Below are 26,952 nucleotides of genomic sequence, written 5' to 3' on the forward strand. Positions count from 1 at the left end.
TAATGGTGGTATAGTACTTGGGAATCTGGCACTAATTGGATATTTTGTGTGTGAGACGACCCCAATCACTGCAATAGGTAGCTGTCCAATATGTTAAACTTTAAACTTGTGGCCATTGTTTTTGATTAATTAGATGAATGTGGATGTCCCTGACGAGTCTGAGAAATGTCATGGCAGACTGAATCCCCAAACCACACATTCACTTACCTCAGAGCATCCAAAAGGTCAAGTTATTTATTATGTTGTGTTGGAATATATTTTGCTTTGTCTGACTTGTCTGGGATTTTTCAGACCTCTGCAGTGAGAAATCAGTGGATGCACCTCACACCTGCGTGTGCAGGGACTTTTCAATGCATGAAGTAAATAAAAAATAATAATAAAAAAAAACTTGTCTGAGAAAGGCCGGAACCTATGGAGCCAGAAGGTGAAGATGGCTGTAAATATTTGATAATATTGTCGTGGAAAGTAGAACTTATGTGGGGCACAAAAGCTTTGCAAGATGATGGTATTAACCCTCTATTGTGTGCACACAGATAATGCTACCAATGAAAAGTAATCCTTTCTGTTCCTTATTTTCGTATATGATAATGCAAATGAAAGGAAGAGTACCAACCAAACAGAGTTAGACTTATTCTCTCCCGTATTTGCTCAAAATGCTATCACTATGTAAATTTGGTAGTATGTGCAGTTCAGTTTACTGTGTTGTAATTGCTTGTGTCTGTGGTTGATTTGAGTTCATACAAAAACCTGAAGGTACCGATAAATAAAATATCTAACTTTGACGAAAGGAGTCAACACAAAAGGAAGAGGACACAAAGTGAGCAAGGTGATGTTAAGCCATTCCAAGGAGAGCTTTTGTTCCAGCGCAAAGGGGGAACAAGTGGCGAAGAGAAACGGAGCTGGAATAGGGTGATGTAAGAGGAAGAGAGGGGAGTATCCGGTTCAATCAGCTTGCGGTATACCAGTCAATAACAAATGCAAAAACGGAGGCGAGGAAATCACAAACACACACTGAGAGGTGAAGATGTGCACAGACACTCGAGAGACGCCAAGACAAAAAAATGGGGCTGGATGAACATCAAGTATTTTCATGCCTGGACTGATCAAAGATCAATGGTGCAGTGATACGTTCTCAACAGCACCCAAGAGGACAGGAGTGAGTGTAGCATGCAACTGGCGAACTTCTCAGTGACTCTGCACTGTCTGTGTAGCTCGGCTGCCTTGCAGTAACAAAAAGGACAGTGAAGTGGTTGTTCCAAAGCCCCCACGCCCAGATGTGGGGGAACAGCCAACAAGTTGCACTAGCAGAAACAGAAAATGTGTTAAAAGAAGTCTACTCCCACCGCCATGGCTCTCCTATGTTCTCTGGTTTGAATCTTACAAAGCAGTCAGTTTATATAGGTAAAAGTAGCCACTCCAACAACACAGTGCACGTGTCTTTGATTTGATCTAGATTATGTTACATCAAGAGCCACTAGTGACGAGCTCGGATCCACTAGTAATCCCATAAATCCTGCTACATTGTAAAGGTTCGTTACCATTAATGTATGTCAATACACAAGCACCGTTGTTAATCTGTGAGTGCAGTGTAAACCCAAAAGAATCAAACATAATACATTGTCATCCCTGGATATTTGATTGTGTGGGCTTTTGTTTCTCTACAGCCAGAACCACTGTGCACTATGATCGCTGCAGTTATTTTTAGCCGGCTCGTTTAAATAATTCAGTTGTGCTCCTGCTATCTGTTAACTACAGTAATCAGTGCGGAACTGATTTACTGCAGCGTGAGTGTATAAGGACTTTCAGCGGCTGCTTGCCTTTGTTTTTCTTTGATGACAAAACTCAGTCCCATTCCACATCGCCAATATACATACAGTTCATATGAGAGCCTTGGCGGTCATAGAGGAGAACGGACATTTTTTGTGTCTTTTTCATGTGTAAGTGCACTTGCTGTTGACAAAGGAAAAGCAAATATGAACAAAAGTGAAAAGGGAAATAAGGAAACTGCCAAAATTGTCAGTCCACATAGACTTGATTTGTTTGACAGTGCTAAGTACGCCTATAACATAATTCTAAAATTTTAAAGAAAAGGTTGTATAACAGTCTAAAAAGGGCTTTTAGCGGTTTGTGGCTTACTTTCAACCATAATTCCCCACAAAACAAATGTCTTAGTCTAAATGCCACCATACATTAGGTAGATAATACCACAGTCGTAAGAATAAAAGGTCAAATACGAAAATGTTAAACCCCATGTTTAGGCAAAAACACAAAAAAAACACAAGGGTTAAATCTGTTTGTCACGTGGTCTCAGTCAGCCTTGAACTGTGATTTTGTCTGAGAAAATCCCAGCCATAATTCAAAGGTTATGATGCAGCTGATATCAGAGAGAAGTTTACAAGCTCTAGTCAAAAGGAGAAAACACATGACCTCATTAGAATTCGCTTAAGTAAAGGTCCACAGAGGCACAAGAATCATTATCTTTTAATGATTTACCAGAGAAAATATCCCTTCGTTTGCCCACCCGCAAAGAAAACAGGAGAGAAGATTGAAAAAAGGGCTACATACTGGCTTGTAAGGTCTTCTGCGAAATGTCATTTGTGAAGGCTCCGATGCCTTTGTTAGAGACGGCTGCCAGGGAGAAGTGATACTCAGTGTTTGGGGTTAGACCTTCCACAACATAGGAAGTTGTGGGTCCAAATGTCTTCTTCATCTGTTGATCGAGACATAGGTTACCGACCAGTCTGACTGACTGTGATGTTAGATCACGGAGAGGTTTTCTACACCAAAAGGCAGAAAGCTCTTACCTGGGTGCCAAAACTACCCTCCGAGAAGCGAAGTTCATAATTTATGATTCCTTCCTTCTCATAGGCAGGTTCCCAGGTCAGTTCAATGCTGGTGTCAGACACAGCCCCAACCTGGAATTTGGATGGCTGACCTGGAACTGAAGAACAGAGCAGAAGACACTGTAACGGGAAGGAAGTTATATTTCACATGCAAGGGGGTCCCATTCATTTGCCACTGGAAAAGTCATGAGCTTGCCCTAGCATGGATGGAGTGATCTCGCTCAGTTTTCCAGCTGAAACAGAAATTTTGAAGAACAGACATTGTCAACACATGCGTACGATGCATGCCTACAGTCTACAGTCCCTCAGTCAATGAGAAAAAGCAACACTAGTGGTTGTCTGTCTTTGTCCTTACCATTGATCATTTCCTTCTAGAGTGTCATCCTTTGATGTACACTATATTACCAAAAGTATTCGCTCACCTGCCTTTACTCATTCTATGAACTGAAGTGCCATCCCATTCCTAACTCATAGAATTCAATATGATGTCGGTCCACCTTTTGCAGCTATTACAGCTTCAACTCTTCTGGGAAGACTGTCCACAAGGTTGAGGAGAGTGTTTATAGGAATTTTTGACCATTCTTCCAAAAGCGCATTGGTGAGGTCACACACTGATGTTGGTCGAGAAGGCCTGGCTCTCAGTCTCTGCTCTAATTCATCCCAAAGGTGTTCTATCGGGTTCAGGTCAGGACTCTGTGCAGGCCAGTCAAGTTCATCCACACCAGACTCTGTCATCCACGTCTTTATGGACCTTGCTTTGTGCACTGGTGCACAGTCATGTTGGAAGAGGAAGGGGCCCGCTCCAAACTGTTCCCACAAGGTTGGGAGCATGGAATTGTCCAAAATGTTTTGGTATCCTGAAGCATTCAATGTTCCTTTCACTGGAACTAAGGGGCCAAGCCCAGCTCCTGAAAAACAACCCCATACCATAATTCCTCCTCCACCAAATTTCACAGTTGGCACAATGCAATCTGAAATGTACCGTTCTCCTGGCAACCTCCAAACCCAGACTCGTCCATCAGATTGCCAGATGGTAAAGCGTGATTCATCACTCCAGAGAACGCGTCTCCACTGCTCTAGAGGCCAGTGGCGGCGTGCTTTACACCATTGCATCCGACGCCTTGCATTGCACTTGGTGATGTGTGGCTTGGCTGCAGCTGCTCGGCCATGGAAACCCATTCCATGAAGCTCTCTGCGTACTGTACTTGGGCTAATCTGAAGGTCACATGAAGTTTGTAGCTCTGTAGCAATTGACTGTGCAGAAAGTCGGCGACCTCTTTGCACTATGCGCTTCAGCATCCGCTGACCCCTCTCCGTCACTTTACGTGGCCTACCACTTCGTGGCTGAGTTGCTGTTTTTCCCAAACGCTTCCATTTTGTTATAATAGAGCTGACAGTTGACTGTGGAATATTTAGGAGCGAGGAAATTTCACGACTGGATTTGTTGCACAAGTGGCATCCTATGACAGTTCCACGCTGGAATTCACTGAGCTCCTGAGAGCGGCCCATTCTTTCACAAATGTCTTGTTTCACAGTCTGCATGCCTGAGTGCTTGAATTTATACACCTAGGGCCAGGCCAAGTGATTAGAACACCTGATTCTGATCATTTGAATGGGTGAGCGAATACTTTTGGTAATATAGTGTATGTTCACTTTATGTCTAACATCAAAAATTGATGTAACATTCACAAACATTCACAGAATTTCTATCTAACATATTCTTTCAACACAGACATTGCACACGGTTTCAACACCAGAAACTGGACATGGTTTCATGTGCTCACCTCCTTGCAGTACTTTTACATGAATGGGCTCCGAAAAAGGTCCATCACCTACAGAGGTGAATGCCAGGACTTTGATTGTGTAGGTCTCTTGAGGAACTAGACCCTGGATAGTGGTGATGATGCTGTCCTGGACATTATGGATTTGCCAGTTGGTCATGGGCAGGGAGTCATCCATGGTGTAATAGACGCGGTAGCCCTTGATCTGCCCATTGGGCTCCTCTGGCTCTTCCCATTGCACCATCATGGTGTTTTGGCGAAGGATCTGGGCTTTGATGTTTCGTGGCGGACTGGCGGGGGCTTGTTCACCAGTCCGAGTTTCTACTGGCTCACTGGGAGGACCCTGGCCAATTGTGTTGACAGCCGAGACACGGATTTCATATTCTGTGTTGGGGTAGAGGCCACCGATGCTGTAGCGTGTAGTGGTGATGTCATCCACTGTCTCATACTTGCTGTCTGGTGACTTGGCCCTATACTGGATAATGTAGTACGTCACTGGATCTGGGTTTCCTGAGTCCCAGGTGATGGTCACGCTGGTAGCAGTGGTTTCAGTTACCACAGGGGTGCCTGGAGGCTTGGGTAGAGCTGTTGTGGTGACAAAACAGGAAGGAAAAAGGATGTAGTCATTTATCATGTTAAGGGAACTCTGTAGGAAAGACGCATAGCTTGGAAATTACTCCATAATGATCCAAGAATGTCACAAGGGTTAGACTGGGATTTTCTGTATATTTCAATCTAATCTGAAGTTAATCTTCTCCATTAAATATCCTTGACGCACGGTTATCTCTTACATTTGACAGTGATCTGTGCCACAGCTTCGATGATGCCAAGGCTGCTCATGGCCACACAGGTGTAGTTGGCTGACTCACGGACGCTGCTCAGTTCAAGAACGTTCCTGCCCACTGGCATCTCATCCTCCGGGGTCAAGTCCTCTGAATTCAGCATCCACTTGACATAAGGCATGGGCGACCCCACTGCCACACATGTAATGTTCACACTGCCACCTGGCATAATTTCCTGACTCGTCGGTGGAATGGAGAAGCGAGGAGGCACCCGCCGGACTGGGAGAAGGCATGAGTAAGGGGAGAGGATGACAAAAGAGGGCAAGGGAGTCAAAAAAAAAAGAGAAAGAGAAAGGTAACAAGAGAGGCCGATGAAAATAGACCCTTCTCAAGAAAATACTTAACACAGAAGGTTTCAACATGGTAAATGTGAACTGAAACACAAAATAAAACTAGACTTTTTCAAAAACATAAAAAATATACAAATAATGAGAAGGAACTAAACTAACAGAACTGCTTCAACAACAATATAGATTAACAATTAAGCAACGATTCATAGCAACAAGGTTCCATTGACCAATATTTGACCCATCACAGCACAATTAAAGACACAAAAATCTATTACGAGTTTCTCATCTTTGGGACTGAACTGCTGACATACGTACAACTACGGCATACACTGATCATAGAGTATGAAGGTGTGTAGTATAGGCCATGTGATAATGCTATCACATGAGGCCAGCATGGCAACCTGGAACTTCCTGTCCTATCAGGCACTCATGCCACACAGGAAGTAGGCCATAACAGGCTCCTCCCACAGCACAGGAAGTGTAGGGTTACTGGACAACTGACCATCTCTATGAGGTCTCTAAACACACTCTAGCATATGTTTGCACTTGACACCTGTCTCTACTTCCTAGTTATCTTAAAGATGAGAAACTTTAATCAGATTTTTGTGGTTTAGGGTAGATCCACTGGACAAAGCCTTATTAAGATCTGACACGGTTCCATTGATAGATGCAGCTATCAGTTTCACAGACAGCATGCATAAATAGATCGAGGTAAATTAAGAAGTAAATGATAACAAAATCAGATATAAAAATTGAGATAAAATGCATAGAGGAATATAACTGAAGGGTCGCTAGCATGCCCAGACAAAAGACGATTGGAGAGGAAAGTAGAAGTACAAGATAGAGGATATAACATCCGAGGATAGGAGAGAGAGAGAAAGGGAACAGAATTTAGCAAAGAGTGACAGAGGAAGAAAAAGAGAGGGGGAGGTTGGAGGAGGGTAAAGGGGGGGAAACCCGCTTCAGTGCTGAGTAAACTTTGTTTTTCTTCAGCTAATGTGACAAAATGTGATGGTGGCACATTGTCACATCGCAGTCCCAGTTAACACAAAATAAGTACTGAGGAACAAGGTGTGTGCCTAGAAATACACAGAAAAAGAATTATAGCAATTGTAGCTAGAGAGAGCCTAAAATCACAGAGTGTTGGAGTAAAGAAAACTGGATCAACAGGGAGTAGAAATCCAGAGAATAAGAAAGAGCGAGAGGAGGAAAGGGCAAGAGAGAAGCAGCTGAATTCGTGTAGAATGACAGCTAAGAGCGTGGGACAGGGAGAACCGCCAAAAACTCATGGATAGGACTGGAAAGCTGAATGGGAGGAGGTTGATAATGTGCCTGAGATGCGGAGGAAGGATATGAAAGGTACTGTGAATTTGCATGTGTGTGTGCATGTGTCTATCTATCTATCTGTATATATATAAATGTCTATATATATGGATAGATAGATAGATTAGTTATTTTCCTGTGTTGGAATACGGAAGAGTGTTCATGTGTGCCGTATGCAAGTGTTAGGATGTAAAAGAGTATGATTTAGCCAAAACACTGTGGACATGAGAGGCATCCCAGCAAGCACTTGACAGATAGCTAAATAGAATTTTGGAAAACTTTAATGCGCAAAGAGTTTTCATAAGATTATTTAATAAAGGTTTCGCTTGCCAGTGCTAATCTTAGATGTGGGACACTGGTATTTGTTTTGAAAAACGAAGCCAAGTTAAATTTCCTGAAAAAATACTCCTTATTACATTCCTGATGATCCGGGGCCACAATGTGTTGAATCAAGCAAAATCCAGTTTTGACAAAATCCAAAATGTTTTCAGTCCGCAAAAATCTATCTACGCAAGGTCTATGCGTCAGCAAACCACAGTAAGTGCATCTATTTAATGTCAAAATGTTCGTTGGGATGCAAAGATTAAAAGGAGAGAAGGAAAGTAGTAAAGATGTAGAAGTAAAAAAAATAAAAAATCATGAACTAAATGGAAGAGATGACTCTAGAGACAGACAAGACAGGAAAGACAGGGACGAGAGACAAGACACGAGGCAGAACAAAACAGACTCGAGCAGCAAGACAGCAGACAAGACAGACAGAGGGAGACGGGCAGACAGACAGTGACGGATGGGCACGCAGACGTACTATACGATACGCAAAGGGAAGGGGGAGGGTTGTCGGAGAAAGGGGTAGAGGAGGAGGAGGATATAAGTGGGGGATAGAATAGGGGAACTGTGATTCTAAATAAAAAATAAAATAAAATAAAATAAAGATCATGGCTCAAAGTGGGTTTGGAGTTCTCACACACTGGGGCTTAAAATCAAGAATAGACTACATGTCTCCCTCCTCCCCGCATTAAACATTGCACAATGATGCAAATGTAACTTGGGAAGTCCTGGGATGGGTGGATGTGTCTTGTGTGTGGAGGATAAGTCGGCACTGAGGGGAAGATTTAGGGGGAGACTGAGAGGGGCACAAAGGATAGGTAGCATTCCAAAATACACCGTGTCGATCCAAATGGGATTCATATGATCGTTGCGTGGGACAGCTGAACTTTTCCACAGAACTAAGGCACAAATATCACCTACACATACTCAGAGGGGATTTATCTATCTGAGAACTGACGTGAAATAAAAGCTGACATTATGTGGTATCTCCAAGCAGTGAAAATGCCTCTACTGTTATTGGCATTTAACAGCCAGTTCATATATTTACTCATGGAAAGCAGCGTGTTCCGCTTTACATGTAAAAAGGTTAAAAACACAAGGTTTTCTGCAGCCCTTGTTTGATCTACTCTTTATCATACTCTCAGCATAGTCACTGTTTATGTCAATTACTTTAGCCACCCTGGGCAAGACATGACCTGACCTTGAGGGCAAAAAAAATATATATATATCTTCAAAGCCGACCTTTGCGGGACACGAAGATACACACTGAGAGAGCGTGCCAAGAAAAATGGTCAACAGTAATGCTGAAGAGCATTCTGTCCTTAAAAAATGTGAAATCCCCAAAGATTATAATTTCTCAAAATCTCAATTAGAATAAACAGGGCTCTTTGAAAAAAACTAAAATTCTGTTGTAATTCATCTAAAAGAACAGTAACTCAATCTATCCTGAAATTAATGTAATAATAAATAATAATAATAATAAAAAACAAGACTTTTTGGATATAATTTGTCTCATTGTGACATAACTGTGGGAGATACTCTAAAAACATGTAAAATTGGAGAATAGGCAAAAAAAAAAAAAAAAATTGCCATCATATAGGGACAGAAAATATATCTCTGCATTTTTATTTTGTCAAAAAAATGCCCAACTAAACAACAAAGGTGAAAGGGCAGCCCATTCCTTACACGGACATGCATGGGTGTGGCTATGGTATGAGTGACATATACAGGTGCGCCCCCATCCACTTGGGCAGACACCGGAGAACCAGTAACAATCCAATCCAAAAAAAATGTCACCCAAGCCCATCCAAGCATGCCACTCATTCCCGAAAATATAGCATTGTTCCAGACACACACGCACAAAATCAAACGAAAGGAAACAAATGAAACGGAACAGATCCACAAAAAGAACTACGTCCGAACAGCATAGACAGTACCAGAGTGCAGCTGTGTTCAACAAAGAAGTATGCATCAATGCTATTAGATGTTTTTTTTTGTTGTTTTTTTCTCAGCTATGATTTGTCTCTTAAAATTTTGCCTGCAATCAAATAGAATTGAGAAAACTGAATAGGACAAAGAGGGTCTAATTTATTTATGTATTTTTTTTTTTTTAGGGGAAACATCTAATCAAAGTTAAAGGTGTCTAAGGGGTGCTCTTCTCTCCCTGGGGCTCAGGTCAGCCAATGGACCGGGAGCTGTAGTGGCTGAGTGAATGAGGTTTCCCCACAGGAAGGTGTCTTTAAGTAATAAGGAACTTAAGTTTCGAAATATACAATTCACTGAGCCAATACACAAAAACGTTCTTGTTTCAACATAGTCCTGGTACTGCGGGGCCTGGTAATTAAACTGCAACTTGGAAAACTGGCCAAAAAAAAACAACCGAACGCTCCGAAAGTATACCTGTCACCATCGTACACCAACACGTGTCTAACAACTAGTAATCTGATCTGTGGTTAGAAAAGAAGATCGATTGAGAAGACTGACACTTTGGGGAACAACGTTAACGGCGCATCTAAAACTCAGTGCTGCATGCAATTGTCTTCACTGACTAGATCATTGACTGGACAAGGGGCCTGCATGATATGACTGAATGCTCATGAATTGTCATGTCGGTGGTCTGGTAAGCATGGACGAACTGTAAATGCATGTGTGGCACCCTCCGCTATCCTACTAAGTGTATTGACAGTGAAACAAAGGAAACAAAAGAATCCCAATTGAATGGACAGGCTCCTCATTCACAGAGACCAGGAGCCCAGCCCGGCCCATTTGGAATTGAGCGAAAACAAAACAAATGTATACCTTTCATTTCATCGTATTATCTTGTTTCAAGCCCCAATGTGGAGAGAAAGACAAGAAAGCCTCACAACTGGACGGGGTGAAAAGCGGTCGAGAGAGAATGCCAGAGTACTGCGCTAGGTCTAGTCGTGGGGAGTGTTGTGGAGGGATTTGTGCCAAAAAACAGAGGTCAGAAGGTGGACATTATCGGCCATTTTGGTGAGGCAGGTTTTGATGCCCCAAAATGAAGGGGGAAGCCAAAATAATGTGCAGCCTTTAGTGTCACCTTGAAGCTGAGATTACACCCTCTTGCTGCCTGAGGACACAGGCGCAGTATGGAGATCCTTTAGTCACACTTGCCGGGTGAGGCCTACGGCATTTACATATAAGCCGCAGGGGTTGGCCTGTATTAACATACCTTGGCTGCGCCGATGCTAAACAGTCACTATGGGTGGCTCATCAAAATGGAAATTATTACCTAAAGGAAAGTGACAGGAATCATGGCCGGGGTATCTAATAATAGCAGGCAGTGGATTGAGGGGATTTCAGAGTGTATCACTTCTTTTCAATTGTCTTACAGGTAGATGACAAATAGCCAAATGATACTGCAAGTATGTCCCCTCTCTGTGGTTATCCCTTCAGTGAATATGATCAGTCAGATTGGGCAAGGGAGTATAGTCGTACATTTGCATTAGAATAGGAGCTGATGAAACATTTGTTTGGTGTGAAAAATAAAAACTCATTTCCGATCCCAACAGATTGGTTTGAAGGGTGGCTATTAACTTCAGGACTCCTTGAGACAAACATCTAATAGAGATGGCAGGATTTATTTATTTTTTGCTTTGGCCAGTGAGAACATAAGGTGTAATCTAGCTTTCTTTCCCAACATTACACACAAATGCATAGCAGGACATGCAAGCACATTCAAAAACAAGCAGATACCATTGTAGGAGGGTAAACATGCGCATGCCTTACGTAACAGCCCAGTCTTTCTGCATCAGAGTTGTTTCAATGACTCGGAACTAGATTTAGGGAGCCAATGCGGACATTGCCGGATTTTCATTTGGTTTCTTTCAGTAGGATTTGTGTCATGATTTGTGGACATTATATGGAGGGCAGCATTATATATGTATGTGGTAGTCTGAAGGCGAAGGCATATCAGGTAAAATCAGGTAAAATCATGTAAAATCAGGTATTTGAAATTTTAGTTCGTGGCTCTTCTGATATTCTGACAAGCAAATATGACCAGCAGTTAATTGTACATGTATAAAAACCTTAAGTAAAACATGCCTGGGCTCTAAGGTTGGGTTAAAATGGGTAGTTAGATCGATTTGCAGCCAGGTATTGAGATAAATTAGAAAAATGTATCCACTCCTATGCTACAAAAACAACAATTGCTGATTAGTTTGCTGCTGGAGCAGGAGTATTTTCCTGTATGACTTTCAGATACTTTACAGAGATCAGTTTAATCCCCCGGAGATCAGCACACTTTGACAGCCTCCCATACAAACACTGACACTCTCGGAGGAGAACGATAGCAAGGAAGTGTGTTATCTCTTCTTCCTGAAAGAATGATATGCCTGACCTACCCAGACTCGCTGAGCTACATGTAATACCCGTAGCCAAAAGCCGTGATTCCCTTTTGAAAATATGTATTTTGTGTATTCATGAGACTAGTGGAGCTGTAGAATTTACAAGCAAGCTCACTACAGCAGGTGACATGAGATCCAACGTGGATGTGCTTAAGCTGCAAAGCCAATTGCAACGTAAAGCAGTCCAGACTTGTTTGCTTCAATTTATTTAGCGTTTTCTTCTCATTATTGTTCCACGGCTACGAGATGAATGCTTACAAAACATTGCGTGCTTTCTTGCACTTTGAGAATCCTCATTATTTTAGTCACAATAAATCTGAAAATCAATTCTGCTCCATAAGTGTGTGTGTGTGCGTGTACAAAGAGCGGAGGGCTTTTTGAATAATAGATTATAATTTGATTGAGTGTCATGACTGCAAAGGAAAACAAACAGCAGTCATTCAAATAAACCAATCATATCTAGCTGCCGCCGTTTGAAAATAAAAGTATTTTCGAGCACCCGCTAAGCAACAGCAAATGTGCTGTCGAAGTCATTATATTCTTATTGATCCACACGACACTGTAAATGGCGTCCCTTAATGGCTGCCTGAAATCACCATGGAACCCAATCAGGCCCAATCAGGTCTAATTTCTTCAGTAATGGAACGCTACAAACAAGATGACAGGAACACTGGCTGCACACACACTTATTATTTCCTTCGGCACTTGCATTTTCACTTTCGAGACTCAAGAAGCAGAGCAGCACAAATTCGTAAAAGAAACACAAATCTCACGAACAAATGAACCCCGAAAAGACAAACATGTTCAACTGAAAGGTAAGGTAAGGAACAGAACTGAAGCTAAAAGGAAAACACACGAACACAATGCCGTAACCACAACACAAAGAACTAAGAAAGGAAAATAACCTAGGTAAAGGTAAGCCAAAAGAGGGGTGTATCAGGGGAAAATACTTGTAGGAAAACCAAAGAAAGAGAAGAAAAACAACTGAACAAAACACAGGGAATGCAGAAAGAAAAGAAAAAAGACCATCGCGGCCAAAGGGGTTTTGTACAGGCATGCAAGCACAGTTACATTCTCCCATCATGCAACAGGTCCTGTTGATTCCACGTGCGTGGGTTTCCATGACAACACGTGCAAGAAAGCCTTTAGGTGCAGAAGCAATACCAAAGGATGCAAAACGAGAAAAGGCCCCACAATGCAAACATAAAAGTAAATTAACAAGACCCGAGCTAATCGGGTTTGCTTTCATCATTTCTTCCTTGGAAATAAATAAAAAATTCCTTAATAATCATTTAGCAGTTTGGATTAACTGATTAGTATTTCTTCAAATTAGTAATTAATCGAGCTCTGCAATAGGCAAATACAGCTAAAATTTTCCAACATGTTGAATTTATTATTTGTTTATTTGTTTCTTTTTCTTTCAAATGTGGGTTAAAAAAAGTAAAAAAGAAAAAACACACCAACCTTCTCGAAGCTCTGAGGGATGTAAAGGGGTTGATGCAGAACACAATGACATGAGGAGAAGAGAAAAATAGGGGAAACACAGAGAGAGTAAAAAAAGCCACCTCAAGGTGTTTAGCTGCAGCTACATTTCCCTTTTCTTGAATCTTTTCTCTTTTTTTTTTCCCTCCTTTTCCCTCGTCCCTGCTATCAGTGACACCCGTCTTGAAAGTACACTTGCCTGCCCACCCCCTTAAATCAACTTTGAACCAAAACAATCAGATTCACCCCAGTGGTCGCACAGGTCGCCAGGTAAGAAAAAAAGAAAAAACAAAAAGAAGTATTAAGGCGCCACTGGGGTCAAATCAAGCGTACCATACTCATAATTCAAAATTTCACAAGCTCCTTTTTAGCCACAAGGAGAGGCTCCTGTGGTGGCTGTATTTGCTTTGTCAGAGAAGGAAACCAAATAAAGAGAAAATAAATAAAAAATAAATAAAAAAACTAATGAGAGATAGGAAATAAAAATAGACACAGTTTGGGATGAAATTAGCAGCTGCAGTTCAAGACTGTTAGAGTTAGAAGCCAATCAGCATCACTGTCACTATACGTTCTGTTTGGTGATCTCATTTGCCCCAGTGGAGTGTGTCCCACATACAATTTAAGTTTTTTTTTTCTCCCCTTAAAACTGATCCCTACCACAGCTGCTAATCTCAAGTGCATTTTGCTTTGTGAACAAAACATAGTCAACATCAAGTATCAGAATTGATCGACAAAAGTTAACTGAAAACAGACAAAGGTTGACACCATCAAAGCATAACAAACGTGTTACATAGTGTGAAAGTACTCGAGTTACGTATGACCCTGGTGCCCTCTTTTTTTTTTTTTTTTTTTTTAAATGCATGCTGATGGAGCCAGTGTTCATGGAGATTGCATGAATTGTTGGAAATGATATCAGGGTATAGCTTCTTTTTTTTTGCAACTGCTAAACATCCTACTGCTGTGTCAACAAAGTGTTCCCATCATTGCTATTTAATCATTTCTGCAGAGCTCTTGACTACAATATCTAATGAACCTTTGAACATCTACCGTGCCGTACGTGAGTAAGACAGATAGCTACTTGACATTGTCACTGCATCGTGGCGGAGACGGCATTGAACCCCCAGGATGAATGCTGGCAAGAAGAGACACTAATCTTGATGAACCCCCTTTTTTTTTTTTTTTACCTTCAGCTCCTCACAGTTGAATTTTTCTTCCCTGTGCTGCTACTTCACAGGGTATGATAATAGCAATAATAATGAAAAAGCGGCTCCCTGACCCATTTTATAATGTCAGACTAGTGAATTATTTATTGGGAACAAAGTTATTTGGTACACAGCAGAGGGAACAAACTGAGTAGATACCGAGGCATCTTTATTTAATATGCACAATATAAATAATACATGTCGAAAATGCATCTGCTTCAATTTATTAAAGCTCCCTCAACAGGGAATCATTGTCATTTAGCATTAGTGGTGGAGGGTAGGCTTTTGTCTTCATTGTCTGTTTCCTATGAAACTCTCCGTTCCCTATGACTGATTGTTTTTTATATCTTCGCTTTGCTAGAGCATGCCAGACGAAATTAGTACTGACTGTAAAAGGCTTTAAAGATAATACACCAAAGCAGAAACTGGGGAATACTATGGATTTATGCTCCAGATCAGCATGAAGAAGAAGAAGAAGAAGAAGAAGTAGAGGAAGTTTGCTATTTATAATTTAAGCGACACAGAATTATTTTTGTTTGTGTATAATACAGAGCAGCTGTCTGTGTCGTCACTGTGTCTCTCTGTTAGTTGTCCTCCCCCAAATCTGGAGTAGGCTAAAAGGGGTTCGGGATTTTGATCGGTGGCCAATAACACCCTGCCACTCAATCAAAATCTACACTTACCGTTGTGCTCCTTTACCTGTAAAAAAAACAACTAATCAAAAAAGAAGTCCCCCCAGACTCTTTTTGGGCTCCAACTTTGACAGAGGCAGGGGAGGGGGGACATTTGATCGGGCACACAGTTAGTGTCTTACAACCGAGAGAGTAAAGACATACGGCTTGTTGTGCTACACATTTCCTTCCGAGTGAGTAGGGGAGGGCATTGGAAGACAAAATGGAGCATAACATCATAACAGAGAAGAACATTAGTTGGTCAATTATAGTTTTACATCTGGAAGTTTCAGCGCATATGAAATTACATTTATGGGCAGGCAATGTTATCAATGCTAAAAGATTTATATTACCCGGGTAATACTATTTTGCAAAATACATTTTGTGCAAATACAGCTAGGCTAGAATGGAAGCAGTTATCATTTGTTAAGCTCAACAGTAATGCCACTTAAAGCTGAGCGGTTCAGTGAAACATTTTAGTTAGAATGGGTAGACGTTTTTATTTTTTATTTTATTTTATTTTTTGGCCTGGCTCTTGGGCCGGATTTCTCCCTACCTCGCACATAAAGGTTAGCAGGGGACGAGTAGCGCACGCCTTCCACGTTAGACGCCACGCACTCGTACTTCCCCTGGTCTGTCTCCTCGCTGTTCTCGATCTGCAAGGCACCTGGGAAATGACAACACCCGACAAAGACAAGAAGGGAGATGGGGGAAGAGAGAGAGAGAGAGAAAGAGGAAGAAAAAAAAAAGCAGGGAGGAAATGATTAGTCAATCTGTCTGTGACGGTACATGAAGCAGTCTGACAGTCTTCTTAATGGTGGGTATCTCGAATTTCTCAGGATCATTTCGTAAAAAAAAGAAAAGAAAAAAGAACGGTTTCTCTCTGCAGTGCTTATGCAGATTGGAATGCAAAACTGGGTTCCACTCCAGCCTCAGCCATCCGCAGATAAGAAGGCGGGTGGGGAAATTAAATAAATAAAAATCTGGACTGAATCAGTCACACTATATTTGGAGCTGTGCTGGTATATGCAACTCATGTGAGATAGCTCATGTAAAAAAGAAAACGCAACGAAGTAAGGATGTAAGGGCAGTGAAAGGTAATGGAGAAACGGTGCTGAGTTGGTCTTGTAAACTCAGTCGGATTAGCAAATCATACACAGACATGTCCAAACGAACACTGGCAAGGGGCATAATGCAGCAGTGCGGCCCCTCTGCAATTGTGTGATAACTACTCTTGAGAATAATGGCACTAATTCTGTAATTCATGCATCACAACTTGACTGTAAATAAAAATAAATCAGCGGCCACCACCGTCATTGGGTCGTTTTACTCCCCTTCACTTATTTGTGTGTTTTAATTTCTCTTTTGTGCTTAATCAAAAACACATCTGCTATTGACTTCCATTCTTCTGAGTCCGCGTTGTCATTATCGCACTTCATATGAACACTGTAGGTGTTATCCGTTTTGAGATTTTATTGCTTCTGTGCACAAATAAACTCATTCTCAGTTCTTAGCGGCAACACTGGAGAAAGGGTGTGGGGGTGCGGGGGGGACAAAGGAGGGAGGTGAAACAACGGGCGTCAGATCATTCCTCGTTAGTGCGCAGTTGACGGCACTTCCTGATGATATCATTAGGGCTTCTGGCTGGCTCAGCAGACAGATTGCAGCCCAGGCCTGCCTGACAAACACAGCACCATTGCTCGTTAACGTTTAGCCAGGAAGCATCAATATGCCAGCAGCTGCCCTGGATGCTTTGTAATATACCATAACCTACTCCATCACACGGGCAAGTAGAGTGAACACAATGTTGTACAAGGCCACTATTCTGGAACATTGGTCTAATAACGTGTTTCAGCTGTGCCACAAATGAGACCATCGATCCTGCCTAATTATAAAGATTAGTCACGCTTCCACCTTGTCCGTGGCCAGATAGTCTAAGAGCATTTTACTCCTCGGGGTCAGGACAAATACATCCAAAAAAAAAAAAGACCTGAAGCTATAACAATCTATAGTGCTCTATTTTTTTTACCTCCTCTGTCTCCTCATTTCCCACTACAGCTCAGATCATCCTCATCCCACAGCGGGGACCGCTTCCTGGCACACGGCTCATGAACCAAATGAATACGTCTACCTGCAGAGCGCAGGTGGTACAGTGTTCGCTGTGGGTTTTATGCAAGCATCTGATTTGGATCCTTTTGATGTGCGCTTGGAACAGCAAATGCCAGCCTGGTGGCAGGTGGGTTGGAATGTGCTCAGAAGCCTAGCGCCTCAACACTGGGGACACCACAATGTAAGGACTGTGTGAAGTTCAGCTCCAGGTGGACTGTTCCAGAAAGCTCTGCCAGCGGCTTGTCAAACTTGCTCCCTGTGCTGAATTATAAAATCATTTTTTTTGGTTAACAGCCCCTCAGCGGTGGAATCACAAGCAATCTATGTCTTACATGAAATGAAGTCATCCCACATCTGCTTCCAACCAATACAAATGTCTCTATCTAAAATTCTATTCAACAAATGTCACTTATGTACGAACATGCTGATCAGTGACACATTAAGATCCAACATTAATTATTTAAACGCCTATTATAATCAGCATTGGCTGTTGTGAAGGAGAGGAATCAAGATAAAACACATAAAAGTCTTCGAGGGGACAGAGGGAGTTCCATCCCTCCCTCGCCATCTTTGGTGGAGGCTCATCGGTAGGTGGTATTATCTATTGTTCCCAAGCCCCTACTGGCTTCATTGCATATTCTGGGTATTATTTGAAAGTGGGGCTGTGAAGCGCACATAAAGAGTCCTTCCCCTCGCAGAACATAGAGAGAGAGAGGAAGCAGTAAGTAAAAAAGGCACAAAGGAGAAGCGAGACATAGGAGGGAAGAGACAACAAATGCAAAGGAACAATGAGAAAGAAGAAAGAACGGAGAATTATTCTTATTCGTATATTATATTTTCTGCCACCAGCCGGTCTATTATTATTCTGTCTAAAAATTCCAGAAAAGAAGATTCTAAAATCGCGTTTGAAACATTTAACATCTTTGTGAAAATCTAGGCAAGTTATCAGGAAGTCCATTTTGGTAAGTTCGAGGAGTCCTAATATTTGCACTTCTAACAGATTCAAACATATCCCCTTTGAAATCCTATCTCCAGCAGCAGCATGCATGTGCGCACACAAAACAAACTCCACCCATGTGTCACTTTCCTACCATTTCCTTTTGTCTTTTTTTTTTTTTTTTAAATGACTGCACTCTCTGTGTTTTGCATAATTATGTTCCTTCTACTCTGCCAGCCCCAGGCTCACCAGAGCGCAAGTGGCCAGTGGCCATGCTCCCAGTCTGTTTTCACACTGGGTGTTTGCTGATAAAGGCTCGCCTGGTGACGAGCAGCAATTTCAGTCCTGTGAGGGCGGGGCGGGTGGGGGGGGGGGGGGGGGGGCCTAATGGCACATCTTCTTCCTCGTCTCCAGCTATTAAGCCTTATCACAACAACTGCAATAACTATCTCAGAGCAGCTTCTTCTGTTTGACTTCATTAGCGAACATGAAAAACCGTGCATGGCGGTTTTGCTTGCCAAGCGATGCTGATGAACGATACCAACGGCTAGCTTTACTTTATATGAACGCCAGCACAGTTTGACTGCATTGTCTGATTGTTACAGACAGCAAACAAACTAAATATTACCCTAGCTGCGAATATCGTATAACCTTGCAGACACAGAAGCAGAAGCAGTTAAGATAATTCTTTTAAATATTCTGTCATATGAATTATTTCACTTTACGACCAGATTTTACATTCCATGGTAAGTATTTAACTTCTGCTGTACTGCTGCGTGGCAATTTGTGAATATTAATCCACTTGCTACATTATCTCACTCAAGGACACTTTTAAAGGACACATAAATCTTGACTGTGAGCTGCTGTGGGAAATGATCGGGCAGTGTCTTGGACCAGGACCGACTCTCAACGCGCTAACCGACTACAATGACCATCAGTAAACTGCAGGACAGGAAGATGGCCCCTGCTGAGTTATAATTCATGTTTCACTGTGTCAGGGGAGAAAAGATTGCACCATCTTTTTTTTCTGCTTTTGCATGATGAATAAATTAAGAAAAAACACTGAAATCGCTGTTAATAATGACATTACTTCCGTCTCAGTCAGGGTAACCACCAACACTTATGATTTCCAGCCTCCACTGCGACCCAGTCCAGACTGTCTTGCAGCATGTTCACTGCCATCGTCTATTCAATAAAGATGGCTGTGATGTGCAAGCGGGTCTGGAACATTTGTCCCAGCCATGACAGCTGCCCTGGTTAACAGCGCTGCATGCCACAGGCTCATCTGATGAGGAGCGCGGAGGTGCCAAGGTGTAATAACAAAGAAGACTGCCTGGCCAAAGTTCAGCAAATACATGTTTTGGATTCTGGCAGACGTTCTTAAAAGCTCACTTAGTGGAAGTTTCAGCATTTCTATAAGAAATATTTGGACAGAGATGCTTGAAAACATGTAAAACATTTCCTTGAAAGATCCGAAGAAAATATCACACCAGACATTGCGAAATTCCAAAACTGAGATGTGAAAAAAAAGAAGAAGAAAGGCTGGTGGGAAGACAGTCTCATTTATAAGAGGTGCAGTGTACAAAAGAGAGACGGAGAGAAAGCGCACAACAATCAGACAGAAGTGGGAGGAAGGACTGAAGAGACAGACAAGCACAGAAAAACACAAGGACAGATGAGGGGATAAAAGAATAGCGAGGAGGGGCCGGCATGGATGATTAATTTCAGAAAGTGCCTGAAGCTGTGGTCGGCCCACCCCGGTCGCTGCTTTGTAGCAGCTTTGCCATGTGTACCCCCCTCAAGTCCCATTTGTGTAATTCAATTAGTGTGCTCCAGCGGGCCTTGATTGATTTGTTTAGGCGATCAACAAAATGGCTGGCCAAGTCTCACTCTTTCTTTCCCTCCCTCTTTGCTTCCTCTGTATCCCACTCAGGCCTGCGGTGGCACACTGCTCTTTTCATCATTTTATCACTCTTTTTCAGTTCACAGCTCTCATTAGTCCCTCATTTCTCTTCCCATCTCCTCTCCTGTCATTTCCCCCCTCAAAGCAACACGGCTCAGACTCTGCTATGGCGCAATTAAAGTCCCAGATTAGCACCTTACTAGTGGATACACACAAATAATAAACGCATTTAGGAGCACTTTAACGGATTTAAGAGTGCAGATTACAAAACCTTGAGGAGAACATAAAGCGACCTGCTTACAGTGAAAATAGTGTACCTGTTCTTTCATACATTACATGAATGTACCCTGCTGCACTGGTTGGTTCATTTCCAACTTTTGCAACAGCTGGTTAAAAAAAATCCCTGCAGAGTTGATGGATTATTCAACATCGTTCAAATACCTCAGAGACTAGGAAGTCTACGTCATGCTACAGATTTCAGCTGTGAGCCCACAGTTAGTGGACAAATGAAGACAGCCAGTGTCACTACATGGCAGCCAAGCCTGTCTCTCCCCTTCGTCTGCGTCCTGGCTGTCACTCGGGCACGCTCTGCCACCGCTCCAAGGTCATTACCCTGTGATCGCGCCAGCATGGGGCTCCACGTGTGATGCCATTGTTGTCAGAGCCCATCTGGTGGTTTGTAACGCTCCCATGAAATCAGTAATGAAGGAGGTAGGGAGCCGAGCTACCTTCGTACCTATTGTTTACCTCAAGGCCAGCACCTGCAATGACTGTGCATGGAAGGCAATTACATTCCATATTTAGGTTTTGAGAACCAGCTCTTACACGGAGTGCAGTAAAGTGACTCAGCAGTAGGACAATCTTCAAAAACTCTTCCTGGAGTAGAAGAGTCGGCCTTGAGCACATGATACATTTTCATCTACGTCCAACTCCCACGCAGCTAGTTTACTCCTTACATACGCGTCATGTATTTTCTGAAGGGAAGCCAGCGTCGACATTCAGTAAAACGTGGTGGAAAGAACCCATCTTTTTCAGGCCGCTTATCTCATTATGCAAATGCGGAGTTTATAAGTCACACTTGCTTTTGTTCACTGCAGTATGATTTATGATCCCTTTTTAATCCAAACAAAGGACACGTGGCTATGTTGGTCAAGGATTTTAAAAGGGTCTAAAAACTCGCAATATTCGTGAACATGTCTGACAACACGGTACCGTTTACAGATTTATGTCATGTATCGTTTGAATGAGCGGGTTCCGGATGAAAGACCTTAACTTCACTGCGGGAGCCTTATTGTCAAAAAAAGAATCACCTCCCTTTGCTGCTTTGTTTCAGTCCGGAAGAATATAAACCTAAGATAAATCACTTACCTGCTCAGTCTGAGGAACAAAAAGCATGTTACTACAAACACTGAATCAAAACGAATCAACTGATAAGTAATTACAAGCGAAAGTTAAACTGTCCAGGGAAATGAGAAAAAAAAAAAAACAGGAAAGAGGAATAATTATTTGAGCAAAGCTTTTGTATAATTTGCAGATGTCCTGCTTTGTGTCAGCGTCATTCCATTCCTACCTTGATATCCTTCTATTCATCCTCTTATTTAAAAAAAATAAATGTTTTTTTCTTTTTTTTTGTACGGCAGAAGGGCGTACGTGTTGCCATTTTTGAAGAGGCAGCCATTTCACCCAGCCAGCAGACTCCAGAGACTTGCCTGTATAAGTTAATGTGCTGCTGAGTAACAGGAAGGGAATTAAATCAAACGTAATTTATGCCGTCTATTCCCCCCCGACATACCATGAGTGTCTCCGGCTACGAGGGAGGTGCATTAACATACATAGTGCACGGGCGGTGAACGTAAAGAGGACGAGGATATCAAAGTGGGGATGGAAGAAGGTAGAAAGGGGTTTGGTTAAAACTGTGTTGAACATTTTAGAAAATTCAATATGCCTGGTCTTCCCAAGAGTTACAGCCCGTCATATCTGTGCTCAAAAACCTTAAATGTCAGAGGCAAAAGACAACCAAACAACGCTTAAAAAAAAAACAAAAAACAAAAAAACCTCACCATCCCTCCCTCTGCTTTTAACCTTTCCAAACCAGCTGGCGACAATTTGAATTCATCAGTAGTTTCGCTACACTCATGATGAGGAGGAGATAGTAGGAAGGAAGGCAACGAACACAGAATACAGGAACAGGAACAGTATGAGAACAAAGCAGAACGGACGCATGAATCACATATGACCACTCTCACAAACGGTGTACGCGTCACACAAAATACAAACACAGATGATGAATTAGTGGGGAAAAAAAAATATGTTTATGATATATATTTCTTTGTTTTTAACAGGAAAGCCCTCTTGTTTTTTTCCCATATTTAGTCACTTTGGTGGAATTAGGAGTGGTTATGTCTGGTTATGTTTCAGTTAGAGTCGTTTTTTCACGTATTTTTTTTAATTTATTTTTTTTACGATGATGGTTAAACTTCTTACCTCGAATCGGGGTACCCTCTGGAGGAGACACAGAAACGAAGACACAACATCAGTTTAGTTCAAGGTTAATGTTAGTAATAGTTAGGGGAGGTGTTTGGGTTGGAAGGTTCACTGGAATTAGGTCATCAAACCACTGTAACGTCTCACAGAGAGGTTTCATTTCCGTTGCTGGTATCACAAACATAATTGGAAGGTTTATGTGGTTGACATGCTCCATTAGCTTATCGTTCTGCTTTCCCCCCTCTTAGCCTTAAATATTGCGCGATGCTTCGTCGACAGAGCAGAAGAAGCCTGAGGTCTCGGCACGCATTTTATCACGGCTGCAACTTAAGAGTGATAAACAACAGCATGAGAGCGGTGGTTTTCTTACTGCTGACATGGAATGCTCCAGTGGCATAAGCCTTTTCCCAGCCAATTGACCTTGAATAAGAGGTAAGTAAAACAGTTAAAGGCACCACTGTTCTATACCGGGCATCCACACTGGCACTAAATAAACTTATTGAGGCAGGAACGGAATCTCCACCGAACTCAGACCTTCGGGCAACCTCAAGTTAAACAGGCTGGAGTTCTTATTTATCCTACAAGTCATAAACCTGTTTAACTGTGACAGATAGACTCTTTACCTCAAGCCTTATCCCTTCTCCCCAGTCATTCAATCTTCAGGCTCTTTTAATAGTTCCATTGCATCATGGCACTGTGTTTCTCTGTTCTTGTTTATTGTTGAGTCCGTATTGTGTTACATGGCTGACTGCAAGCCAAATGTCCCATTAGGGACAATAAAATATTGAGCTTATCCAGTCACTGCCTGGTGGGCTTTTTTAGTCCAAACTGTTGCAATGTAAATTTTGTTCCTTATAGGCATGGATGTGTGTAGGGGCTTATCTTCAACCCCCTTCAAATTCAAATTAAACTGTCCTTCCACTCTTGGCTCTTTTCCCATGATTCCTTTTTCCATTCTTACTCAAGCCATTCTTCCATCCATTTTCTCTGTTTTTTGTGGTTGAGTTTTTGTGTATATTCCATAGCTACTCCCTCTTGCATTCCTTTTACCCCGCATTTGTAAATCTGACAATGACTCAAGACAACCATGTGCACATGGTCATCTCTAGACAGTGAGACAGTGGAGTGGTGATGTGGCCACCCAGGAGAGGAGCCCTACTTGGCATGGGCCTGCACGTCTAGGGCCAAGGTTACACAATGTCAATTGAGCATAAGGCTTAAAGGCTATTTTTTTAAGCTTAATTTAGTCTTTTATTTATGTTGCAGTCCTTCTTTAGCTTTTACTGGTGAAGTGGCCTAATTTGCAAATGATTGTGAGGATTTAAATATCACAGGGATGATGATTTAAGGATAGGTTTGATAAATGAGTGGTGCGGACACTGGAAATAGCCATAGCCGGGTGTAAAATTTGTGCTTAAAGTTAGGTGTTCTGCTGTTGGAGATTATTCTCTTGCGACAGACAAACTGCACTTCTTTATTGTCATAATCACTGACAAGTCTAATGAGCAGTGGAACGGGCACACGTCTTGCATGCAAATGGACATCCACTTCTAAGTCTATATATAGGAGTGGAGTCGAGGCTCATGCCTCAGTGCATGACTGAGACTGATAAAACAGAACCAGCAGTATGCACGACTTTTTAGATCTGACCAAAAAGAAAGAAAAAAAAGTGCATTTCTGTGTGTGCACTTGTGATTCTGCACATTGTTTTATTCATCTGGCCCCTGGTGTTTAACGTGTGAAGTGGTGAATGTAATTTCCACATTCTATCTATACGGTGCATAAAGTGATGTGGGTGGCGAGGTAGTGGGGTGGAAATTTTCAGTACCTTCTGGTCTGATTGTTATTATATTTCTCCATACAGATTCGTCCTTTGTGATACCAGCAATCAGGATTCAGTCACTGAGTTCTGCCTGGTTTGCAATGTATGTAAGTGGATTAGTTCCCCCTTTTTTTTTAGACATGATGTAGTTGATTGTAGATATGGTATAATTACAAAAATAAGCCAAGAGGTCTGTGTTTATATCAATTGTAAGTGTAATACGTTTATGACATTTATTCTAGTTTGAAATCACAAGCATTTAATGTATTACTACAGTTTCTCCCATTGTGTGATTAAAGAGGAAAATCAGAGTTTGGATCATGTGTGCTAAACATGTTCTTAATTTTCTTTTCAAAATTTTATCATCATTTAATAACCACGAAGGCTGCTGTGTGTGTGTAGATAGATTTGACACAGCTGAAGCTTAGAGTCATTGTAAAACCAGGCAAAACCAAAGTGACATTTTAATAATTTGTGTAATGATTCTGGAGACCACATAATCATAGGTAATCACAAGACAAAGGACAACAGGGTTCTGGGAAGGTTACATCGTTACAGAGTTAGAGATTGATTAGAGGCTGCAGGAAGCTGGTTTACGTTGCTTTAGCTGCGATGAGTTTTAGTCGGGAGTTAAGAGGTTTCTAGTTAAAGGTTAGAGGTTAAGGTTAATGTTAGGTTAAGGTTAGAGTAAGGTTAATGTTAATAAAGCAGGTTTGTTATGGGGAGGGCTATCACAGAGACCGTATAAGGAAGTGAGTGGCGAAAGAGAAACTGAAAAGGAAAGGAACGCAACAGGAAGGATGAGGGACGGAAAAGGGAGTTCGCTTCAAAGGTTCAACAGAAATATGTAAAAAGGAGGAAGGAAATGGGCATTGTAGCTTCTAATTTTCGATAATGAATTTGAAATAATGAGGCAGCCTGAGAAGATAAAATTAAAAACTTAGCCAAGGATGACCAGGCGAGCCGGGTCTGCAGAGGCTAGCCAGTATTCAATTACAATGGCAAATCCACCTGTATTACGGGCATGCAACCTAATGGCCATAAGCTTCCCATCTAAGCTTTGGTCAGCCAGAGGTTTATCAGATTAGGGAGACAATGACCTAAATATATCTCAACATGCTGCTGTTCTCCCCATATTATCAAATGTGGCATTATTATTATTATAATTTTTTTTTTTTTTTTACCACAGAACACCCCAGCTGTTTTGTTAAACAGCCCTCTGAATATATTAAAATATCATTGAAGGCTATAGCTTGGCCGGAGGCAATCTGGCCAGAGATGTTGCCCATCTGTGTGTGTGAGGCGAAATGGGGTTGCATCACTGGCTGAGTGTCAAAAGACTGACCACCCTCCAGAGGACGTCTGGATGACCTTCTCGTCACCACGGACACCTGTCTGGGAGCCTGGTTTTGTCTCGGTGAAAACCAGATCTGCAGCTGACCTAGCTGCTACAACGGGAGCAGCCTTATTGCCACCAGTAAGTTTTCATGGCTCACACATGTGTATTAATCCGTGTGTGTAAAGGAGGCTTGTAATCCCAGGCAAGATTTTGAGGCCTTTCATTAGAAAAGACCTTGATCTTTTTGGACACTCCTCCCCAACATCTCACTGTCACTCTTAACCTATGCCTATGACAGAGGACCCACCAGTGTCAAAGTTGCACCCCGAAGCTTGAGAATCTGCCTAATCCTTAAGAGTCAACAGCTAGGCCCCAAAAACTGTCAACGGCAATCAGATCAACAGAATACCAATTCTGAGGCTGCCACAGGAACGTTGACCCTTTAGTGTTTTGGGGTTTTCTTAAGTGCATTTATCATTAAAAAGAGTAGGCATTAAATACTAAAATCTCGAACCCAAGATGGCTACTAGAAGTGCTGTGGAGATGAGGAAATGGCAGCCTCAGGGGCTTGCGCATGCAGGCCTTTTTCTCATCAGCATAAATCCTGCCTGGCTGCTGAGCTTTCCAGAATAAGGGCTAAAGAAAAAAAGGCGAGTCCGCAAAGCTAACATTACCTTTCGAGAGCCAGGGTATTAAAACAAGGGAAAGCAATTTCCTTTTTTTCCCCTCCTCCTGCATACATATTTAGTTTGAAATTTAAGTGAAATGTGCCCAGGTTAAAGTGGCTGGGTATATTTTTGAAAGTAGTTGAAAAAGTCAGGCGGAGTACGAAATGTTGCAACACGTCAGATGAGCCCTTGCCCTCGAGCGTCGACAATAAAGCCTCAGCACGGTGTTAGAAGTAGCGGGACAGAGGGCCAAACTGGCAAGAGCAGAAAATGCTCTCCTGAGAAAATATCCGGCCATGACCAGAGGGTTGACCCAGTCCAAGTGTGGGATTGGAAGGTTTGGTTCAGCTATGCAGCGGTCCTGCAGTGGCCTTGACCTGGAAAAACTCATGACTCTTTCAGCTCCTATCAGAACTGACTGCATTTTGCAATGATACTTTTGGACGGCAGATGTGTTATTGTGAAAACTGAGATTCAGCCGTTTGTTTCAGAGAATAAAAAAAAAAAAAAAAACAGCCAGGGTACTGCAGGAGAATTGTGTTTGCTACATACTGTATCTCAC

The 26,952-nt window shown here is 42.1% G+C and overlaps 1 protein-coding gene across 3 annotated transcripts in view; it reads right to left on the reverse strand.

Annotated features, from left to right (window-relative positions):
- The window catches only part of ptprsa (protein tyrosine phosphatase receptor type Sa), a 162,845-nt gene that overhangs the window by 57,238 nt on the left and 78,655 nt on the right, over positions 1-26,952 (reverse strand). For all 3 annotated transcript variants that reach the window (XM_084548606.1, XM_084548605.1, XM_084548604.1), the window contains 5 exons: positions 15,685-15,795; positions 5,416-5,685; positions 4,628-5,209; positions 2,805-2,941; positions 2,566-2,710 (listed from right to left, as the gene is read on the reverse strand). In XM_084548606.1, the coding sequence (XP_084404732.1) occupies positions 2,566-2,710; positions 2,805-2,941; positions 4,628-5,209; positions 5,416-5,685; positions 15,685-15,795 (1,245 nt within the window). The remainder of the gene's footprint in view (positions 1-2,565; positions 2,711-2,804; positions 2,942-4,627; positions 5,210-5,415; positions 5,686-15,684; positions 15,796-26,952) is intronic.

This window comes from Chelon labrosus (genome assembly GCF_963514085.1).
Source record: "Chelon labrosus genome assembly, chromosome: 7".
Classification (NCBI taxonomy): domain Eukaryota; kingdom Metazoa; phylum Chordata; class Actinopteri; order Mugiliformes; family Mugilidae; genus Chelon; species Chelon labrosus.